General features: G+C 43.6%; 1 protein-coding gene across 1 annotated transcript in view; it reads left to right on the top strand.

The window, feature by feature from the left end:
• The first annotated feature begins 6,099 nt into the window (after positions 1-6,099).
• The window catches only part of HCN1 (hyperpolarization activated cyclic nucleotide gated potassium channel 1), a 194,796-nt gene continuing 191,409 nt past the window's right edge, over positions 6,100-9,486 (top strand). Inside the window, exon 1 of the mRNA XM_036403601.1 lies at positions 6,100-6,548. Within this exon, the coding sequence (XP_036259494.1) occupies positions 6,175-6,548 (374 nt within the window). The 5' untranslated portion in view covers positions 6,100-6,174. The remainder of the gene's footprint in view (positions 6,549-9,486) is intronic.

Genomic DNA, 9,486 nt, shown 5'->3' with positions numbered 1-9,486 from the left:
ACTTAAACTAAGTCAAGGAACACAGGGCAGCAACTTGTAGGATTTAATCTGCAATTTAATAATTCATTATTCACATTAACTAATGAACTAAGTCACCAAGATGGTGCTTTCCAGCTATCCCAAAAAGCATCCTACCAGTACTGATGACATGAGCAAAGTTAGGGTGGAAAGATCAAAAAGATGGTTGAGTTATGAAAAATCAGGGCCATGGAAAGACAATTGTTTAAAAGGTAGTGTAGGATCTGTCACAGAATCGTACAATGGTTTGGTTTCAAAGGGACCTTAAAGATCAGCTGGTTCCAATCCCCCTGCCATGGGCAGGAGCACCTTTCACTGGATCAGGTTGTTCAGAGCCCCATCCAGCCTGACCTTGAGCAATTCCCAAGGATGGGGCATCCACAGCTTCTCTGGACAATCTGTTCCAGTGCCTCACCATTCTCAAAGTAAAGAATTTTTTCCTAATGTCTAACCTAAACCTACTTTCTTTCAGCTTGAAGAAAGGGAAATGAGCCATTTTCCCTCATCCTGTAACTACATGCTCCTGTAAAAACTTCCTTTCCATCTCCCTTTAGTTACTGGATGGTGGCAATTAGGTCATTCTGTTTAATGCTGATATTCACACATTATTGAAGTATACAAGTTTTGAAAAGCACTTATTTATTTTTCTCTGGAAGTTCCAGAAGGGAGAGATTTTTAAATCACAAGGACTTGCTTTTGTGGATTGATTATGCAATTATGTAGGAACACTGTGTGCAACAGGAGAAAAAAGCTATTGCTAATGTCAAGTTACACTCCAGACCAATTAATGGTATTTACATTTTTATAGAAACTATATTTCTCTTGTATTACAGAGAAGGGGTACAAGGCTGCAAATACTTGAGCCTAGTATAGCATATAGCACTCTGAATAGTAACATGTGACCTTTCACATCTGTATGCACTAATTTTAGAAATGTTCACAGGATTAGGAATTGTATGAAACAAGTACTGTGATTTATAAAAAAATTACTCAGAAATGTCTACATATTTGTAGTGTCAAATCATAGTTCTTCAAAGCAATACAGTCATAAAATAGTTATTGTTAAGAATATGATTTTAAATATTCTTTTATTTGGGGTAAATTTGCATTTAAACTACAAGAAAAAATATTTTTAACATAGTAAAAATTTGAAGTGTCTTATCATAGCCACTTAGTCAGTCAGCTGAACATTTGTCAGAGAAAGCAATTTCTTAATAATTTCTATAGCACTTCAGGTACCCAACAATTCAGACATTAGCAAATAATAATAAACAATAATACACATACAACTAAAAAAAATTAAATTCGAATTTGTTTTTCATTTTTTATTTTTCTTTTGTTGCAATGATATCTCCATAGGGTTGAATAAAGATCTGGCAGCTTATTAAACAGATAATAAACACTGGCGTTAAAGTATTTTTCTTCCAAAAAAGATAAGGCACTCAAAGCACACAAATATTCTATTAAATTTAGAAAGTAATTTGCATAAATAAAAGACACTTCAGAGAGAGGGTAAAAACCAGTAGGAATATTCTGTGATTTAATTTTACCCTCCTGTTCCAGAACTGATCCAGTTCTGAAGCACTCAGATGCTGCAGTAGGACTTCCAACACTCAGCACCAGGCCAGAACAGAAATCACCAAGATCATATTTACATATTTATCAGTACTCACTGGGGACATTCAAACTGTACTACAGAGTTAAAAAAAAAAAATCTAAAAAAACCTGAGTAACTATATGGACAGCTGCCAGGTAACATTCATGGTTGAAGTTCCAATTGCTGTGTGGTATTTTTTTTCAAAGAACGCTAAGACTCTTCCTGCTTCATAAACACTGGATAATATTAATAAAAAAATCTGTATTATTGAAAAAATTTATTGCCAGTAAGTATGTGTGAGTAAATATGCATGGAAAGAACATAAGTAGGGTAGGATCAAATTAAAATTATTTAATTGCAAACCTCAAGCAAACAGGCATGGAATACAGCACATATTATGAATCTGGATAAATCCTCAATTAAGCTGGCAGACATAGTTATATAACTGTAAATATAACTATTTTCCTTCCTTGCTAACCTTGGTTTGCCATTTGACTTGACGGTGACCTTGTGTTGAGAAAGAATCTTAAAAATATCTCACATGGCTTGAAACCTTAACTTGAGAGACAACAGCTTTGTTCTGCAGTCAGGTGTACCTTACTGGGTCATCTCAAAGAAGTCTTGTTGCTTGGCTGTGCCCCAGTTTCTTCACTGAACAAATACATATGCCTCTGTACACAGGCTGCTACTTTTTTTTTTTTTTTTATTTCTACAGCCAAACTGGTCTGCGTATGTTCAAGTTATATGAAAATGAAAAAATAAAGAGAAGGAGGAATTTACTGTAGGTATAAAAAATTTACTATGTTTGGCAGAAGAGAATTAATTTTTTTAATATTAATCTTAGTATACATTAGCATTACAGAGTCGTATAAAGCACTGAAACTAATGATGTCACAGTACTTTGATGAAGTAGAATAAGTAATAAAAATAATTTAATACAGACAAGTAAAACAGCTTACTAAATTTTTAGTAGTGATCGATTAATCTAGGATGTAGCAAAGAGATGCAAAATCAATTTTTTGCCCCTTTTGTTCTGCTAGCACTGATTATATATTTCATGTATAAATTTCACTTTTCTGTGTATTTCTCCTGACATGGCCACAAAATCAAAATAAAACTTGACAGAGAACAAGCTATACCTTCAGCTAAAGTGACCTTTCAACCATTTTCATCCCTGGTGCAGTCTTCAGGACTATTCCCACACACCATCCTCTATTATTTCTTCTTATGTGAACCAAAATTCTCTCATCTAAGCATAGATAGTGGGTTTCAGGAGAGTTAAATTTCTGGGCTGAAAACAATGTTCAGTTATTTGGAAGAATCCATTCTCCCAAAGAAAAACTACAGATTATGAAAATGCTTTCTCATCCGAACATCTCAGGATCGCTATTAAAAATTGCAAGATGTTGAGTTGTTAAGGTCAATTAGGCCATACTTAGGACAAATACCACTCAGATGTGTACAAATAAGTATACATTTCTTCTATACAGAAAAAAAGTTACAAAAATCTTTGATCACGGGAAGCAGAAAATATCAAAATCTCAATTTTACCAAGAGATAAATACCTGTGTGGTTTATACACATGCTGTGTTTGAAAAGCATGCAAAAAATCAAATGTTACAGGTAATGCAAGTTCTTTCTTTAAGAACTTCTCCTAAGTTGTAGGGCATTGATGGAACAAACCCCTTTCATATCTATATAATGCCACCAAGGGAAATAGAACACTTCCAGATTCTTCTGTTGTAAAAAGAGGGAAAGATAGGCAGGGCTGGTCATTTTGGTAGGCCTGCAGTCCATGCTAAGTAAGGATAAATACTGGCAAATGAGACATTAAATACAAGTGAAAGCAAGTTTCATGAAGGAAGAAATTGAATGTTCTTGCTGTGCAAAATTTTCCTCATCCATAAATGAAGGATCATCACCATTAATCCAGTGCTCATTGCTTCTCCAATTAAAAAAATGTACATCTTTGTACAGATCTACAGAATCTGCTTACTGCAGCTGTAAATGTCTCCATTTCACTGTTCTGATTTACTCCACTACAGGTCTATTTTTGTCCTGTACATGACTAGCTGTTGCTGTCCTGGGTTATGCTGGCAAAGACCATTCAGGTCAAGGACTGAATGCAAAAGTCCTGTGGAATAAGTTGTGAAGAAGTAGCAGAAACCCTGAGGTTGCATCATTTATTTGACTGACATGGCAATTGTCAGTTCCACTGCCCATTATGTGGAATGCTGTCTGAGTGTGTGGAAAAGCACTGTGTGAGTTAGACTTTTCACCCCTTGCCTGTCTGGGTTGTTGTCAAATATGATGTGAGTTAATTCTTTAAGAAAGGTGCAAAACAGTAGTAGTTTCTTACTTTTTAATTATTGTATAGTGACAGACATTGGATGAGGGAAGGAGGGGGAATCATTTGGGGATAAAACACCAGGAGGTTTTTGTCTATCAGCAGCTGCATATGAACCATTAGCAGCTGTGCACACACTCTTCACTGTCTTAGGATAAAATCCTACAGAAAAGTGTCACTCCAGGTGGGGAAGGTTTATGTGTGTCAGCCCTTGACCAGTCACTCTACAAGCATATTCCTTCCCATCCTTGTCGCTGCCCAGCCTTCAGCAATCCATCCTAGTGCATCTGTACTTGTCATCTTCTTCCACACTGGCATGATGTTAACATCTTCCACACTAAAGTCATTAACATCAATGGAAAATGGTGTGTTTGAGTGCACTAGGCATAAACATTCTGTTAGAGCTGCAATTGCTGAGGAAAGCCCTCAGGTCCCACTTTGAAATACGGCCCCCCAATGCACCAGATTGACACTGTGCAAATGGTGGGGTGCAGATTTGCACATCTGTTTCTCTTCTAGATTTAAGCATCTGTTATGTAAAGGACAAAGCATGTAAAAATGAAGTGGAAAATGCTTCTGAAAATACAAGAGTCAAGCTTGTGAGGCTTTACTAATTGTTTTCTACTCTACTTTTAATGTGCAAAATGAAAAATGTGTCGGGAATGGGTGAAAAAAAACCTATGTCAAACCTATTCTAAATGGAGGGCCAGGACCTACATGTATATGCTGTAATATATGTTTTTGCAGGCAGACATAATGCTAGAGCTCTTCTAGTAATATCTGCAGATATTGATTCTCCATCATTCTGTAACCCAAAAAACCTCATAGCTTTTGGGATAAGTATCAGCATTTTTCATTTTTCAGACCAGAGACCAAGCTCCTCCTCGCTCATGGTTTATAAACAGCTTCTTATCATTTGCTCTCTCAGCTCCTACCTCACCCCAGAGCTCTCCAATTACAACCTGCAATCACTAGGACAATGTCTGTAGAGATACTGAAGGCAATATATACCCTATTTCCTTTGAGTGTATGTAGAGTACTGGAAGCTAGAAATACCCACTGTTTCCTTTCTGTCTGACAGCTTTTTTCGTCTTTTTAGGGGCCGAAGTTTTTTAGGGGCTTCTAAATTATAGTATATGTACTTAAATGTCAAGGGGAGCAAACTAAATGTGGACTCCAGTTTCCTACTGACATGCAAACAAAGGCCAAATCACCTCTTGGCATACGTGAAAAGGTTGTGTACGCACTCGGGAGCACCTGCCATTTTACGCCTTTCAGGGAGAAACGGCAGGTGCCCATGGCAGCACAGCCCTCCCGACGGGAATGGCATCCCTGGGTGGTCCAGCCCTGCTCGCAGCATCTCTCACGTCGCGTGGCCCGTCTGCAGCCCGCTCCAGGCTAAAGGACAAGAAGGGCCGCTTGGCGGGGGTGTCTAACCGGACCGATGAGCTTCGTCTGTGAAAACGAATGCCACTCAACAGCCAAGGGCCTTCCCTGCTCCCTCACGGTGCCCCGATGTTCCCCTGTGCCGGACACACACCGCACCCTGAGCAGGACGAACCCACAAAGCCTCCGCGACTCCCAGTGCCACCCTCGACACCACGGCCAAGCAGACCCCCGCCTCTTGCCCTCTCCCAGTCCGCCTGCTGCACGAGGAGCAACAGAGGCTTCCCAGGGGACCACCGAGCCCGTGGAAACGCCTCACTGCATCACTCCCGGCCACTGTTTCTCGCTCGGGCTGCACAGGCACGCTACCCCCCCACGCCTTGCCCCTTGCTTTGCTCAGGGTGAAACATCCACCTACGCGTGTTCCTGTGCTCCTGCGGAGGCGCGGGCCGGGCGCTCGGGGGCCCCTGTCCCCTGCCCGCGCTCGGCCCCGGCCCCTCCCTCAGGCGCTGCCCGCTCGCCGCGCGGCCCCTCAAGGACTCGGCGCTCAATGTCAGGCGGAGCGGGGCCGCCGGCAGGGGGCGGGCGAGGGGCGGCGGTGCCCGCCCTGCGCGGAGCGCGCTCCGAGCCGGCGGCGCTGCTGAGGCCGGGCGGCGCGGCGGCGCGGAGCTCAGCCCAGCCCTGCCCAGCCCTGCCCAGCCTTGCCCAGCCCAGCCCAGCCCAGCCCAGCTCAGGGCGGCACAGCCCAGCCGCGCCGCTGAAGGGCACCGGCGGCGGCGAGGCTTCCCCGCGCTCTCCCGCGGCTGGGGTGCGCCCGCCCCGCAGCATGGAGGCTGGGAAGCGCAGCTCCTCCGCCGGCAGCCGGGACGATGGCAGCGCTAACTCCTTCCCGGCCAAGCCGGCGGCCTCGGCGGAGAAAGCCCAGAGCAGCCCCGGCAGTGGCGGCGTGAAGGAGCATGGCAACTCGGTGTGCTTCAAAGTGGACGGCGGCGGGGGCGAGGAGCCCGTGGTGGGCTTCGAGGATGCCGAGGGACCCCGGCGGCAGTACGGCTTCATGCAGCGGCAGTTCACCTCCATGCTGCAGCCGGGGGTCAACAAATTCTCCCTCCGCATGTTCGGCAGCCAGAAAGCGGTGGAGAAGGAGCAGGAAAGGGTTAAAACTGCGGGGTTCTGGATCATCCACCCCTACAGCGACTTCAGGTTAGCGCGGGGCTCACGGCGGGCGGGAGAGGGGTGGCCCCGGCGCCTCGCACCTCGCCCGGCGCAAACTTCGGCGGGCGGCGGGGCCGGGGCTGCCGCGGGCTCGGCCCGGCGCTCTCCAGCGTGCTGCACCCGGGACGGCCCCGCAGGCCCCGCGCCGGCCGGGGCGCCGCCCGCAGCCCCCGAGGCAGGATGCTGAGCTCTGTGGCTCTCCGTCCCGCTGTCCCGATCTGTCCGCGCCGCGGGGTCGCGGGCCGTCGGGCACGACTCTGCCCCGGGGGGATGAGGGCTCACCCGGGGGGTTACACAGCTGCATCGGCATCGGTAAAATCCCCGTGTCTGCGCACGCCTGCCCTTCCCTGAGCACCTGGTGTGTAAACACTTGTTCCAGGGGCTGCGAGAAGGAAGTGCGTCTCTGCCAGAGTTACAGTAAAATAAGTTTATCCAGGTGGTCTGTAGAAAACTATGTTTCCATAGGGAGACAGGTAAATGTGATGGCAGATTAGCATTGCTTTCACAGTAAGATGCATGGATGCAGGACTGGAATATTCATACAGAAAGCAGTGCAAAGAAATGCCCAAGAAGTTACAGTTCCCTTTAAAAATACATTTAAAGTGTAAGATTATTTCATTTCGTACTCTATGCCAGCTGGCTGTATGCCTTTATAAATGTAACACTCTCTGTGATATTTTCTGAGGAACTATCGATGTCGTTAAGCGTATTTAATCAACAGCTTGAATTGAACAACCTGCGTCTATATGATAAGTGAATTGCACCGGAGACTGCATTTGAAAACAGAAAATCCAGAATGTTCAGAAGTTACATGGATCTTCTAAGAAAACACGGGGTTAAACAGAACATTCTTTCAGTGAGGGCAGGAAGAAATACTTTGAAAGTCCAAGTTTCTGCGGGACTGCGTGGAGTGAGGTGTTTCACAATGAGCTGTGCTAGCACCTTGCAGCTGAGTCTGAGAGCAGTACAGCTACAGGAGTGGAGGAGCACAGCACAGTCAGTTGTGACTTGAAATCATGCTTCAAGTCCCTACTTGTTTTCCTGGTTCCCTGAACTCAATAAACTGCACTCATTCTTTTCCTGGGGTACCTTTTCCAGCTCAGCTGCATTAGCAGGTGCATTAAGTGGGGAGAGAGAGCCGAGCACCTACCCTCTCCCTTTCTACCTGCTAGAGAGGGATGTAGCAGGTTGCATCTGGTGTTGTGGTAGGATGCATAGGGCATGGGGGGGGTCTGATAGCCTCTTCCTTATCTGTGTGTGTGCATGAGTAACTTTATTCACGTGAGGATTCTGCTGAAATGAATGAGGTTATTCTAGTGAATAATTTTCCTTGTTCTGTTGTAAGCTTGGTTTCTGAGTGAGGTGCACACTTGAATGGTGTATTGGGCAATAGGAGCTTGTCATATTTTGCAGCATGTAACTTTTTAAGCAGTTCTGTGAAATAGGTGATAAGCATGTTCATTCTGTTTCATTATAGAAATATCTTCTAATTCTGTCCTAATACTTCAAGTGGGACAGTTTAGAGATCGTAGCATATGTTTCCCATTTTTTTTTCAACAGAAGTAAACAGCACTGAATCCTTTTCAGTCCTGTTGTCTGCATATTCTTAAATTAATTGGTATTTTCAGGTGGGTTTTTTAAAGTTTTTATTTTATTAGAGTGTTTGGTTTTTAAATAAAGTTCATACTCTTTCATTAGTATTGGGATGGTGTGGCAGGTTCCAGATGTAATTTTTTAGCCCATAAGACTGTTTCAGTGAGAAATATGAGATGTGCGTGTTTTTTCTCCCGAAACAATTGCAGCTGTGTGGTGGTACCACTCTTTTTGGGTGGCAGTGCAAAATGCGTGAAGACGTTGTACTATACAGTATATTCACCTTATTTGGGAATTACAACAGCACTTTTAAGTGCAATCTAACAGTGGCTCTGTACCAGAGTGAATTCAGGTGTAAGGATGGAGTTGCTTTGATTTATTTTTGCAAGTTATTTGTAACAATGTAGTGCTTGTGTGCAGACAAGCTTTAAAGCATCCAAAGAGACACAGGTATTCCCATGCTGCTGTTTCGATGTTCTTTTCATCAAGGGGAAAGAATTAAATTCTCTAATAAAACAACAAGAAAAAAGTAAAAAGCTGTGTATTTTATGGTATCCATATAAGGAGATGTATTATGCATTTGTAAATACAGTTCTTATTAGGGTAGCTGTGGCACCTATGAAGATAAACATCTTAGTAGACTTTAAGTGTAGCCACACTTAGGAAAATACTGGGTTAACCATGTAAAATGTGGGAAAATTCTGGTATAGGCTTCTGCTCCCTCTTTTATTTTTTTTCTAGTTCTGCATGCTTGTATGTATTTCCTCGGATAATTTGATGTATTTCGCTTTATTTCTTGATTTCATTCTTATGTTTTTTGTAAAACACTATATTAATCTACACCAAATGGCATTCTGTTGTGACATTTGGAGGAGTGGGCAGCATCTCGGTGCCCCCCTGCCCATTGTTTTGGTATGAACAGAACGTGGAAGCTGTCTCTAAACTCCGTGCTCTGTCAGTTGGTTACTTGCAGCCTTGTGGGGCTTGGTCTTTAGTTTTATGGCTCTCCATCTTGCATGTGTTTCAGGGAAAAATTGTCTCTTCTTTGGGCAGATACACCCTTGGAGGATTAAATTCAATAAGTATTACATAATTTTTCCACAAGAGGACCATTTTGATCCTGGTCGTCTTTTCCCAGTCTTCTGAGGTTAATGTGTAATTTGGAAGCTGTTATATAAACCCTCCACCTAATGCACATCAAACCCCAGCACAAGGCCTCTGTTTATCACTTTGCAGCTGTGAGTACTGTATCTCTAAAGCTGAACAACAATTCTGTGTAATTACTTAAGTAACAAAAGTGAATTTATCAGTCAGAGTTTGCTGAAGTCCTCTG

The sequence above is a fragment of the Molothrus ater genome, chromosome Z, assembly GCF_012460135.2.
Source record: "Molothrus ater isolate BHLD 08-10-18 breed brown headed cowbird chromosome Z, BPBGC_Mater_1.1, whole genome shotgun sequence".
NCBI classification, from domain to species: Eukaryota; Metazoa; Chordata; class Aves; order Passeriformes; family Icteridae; genus Molothrus; species Molothrus ater.
The sequence above is the reverse complement of the archived record's forward strand: the minus strand, read 5'-3'. Positions and strand labels throughout refer to the sequence as shown.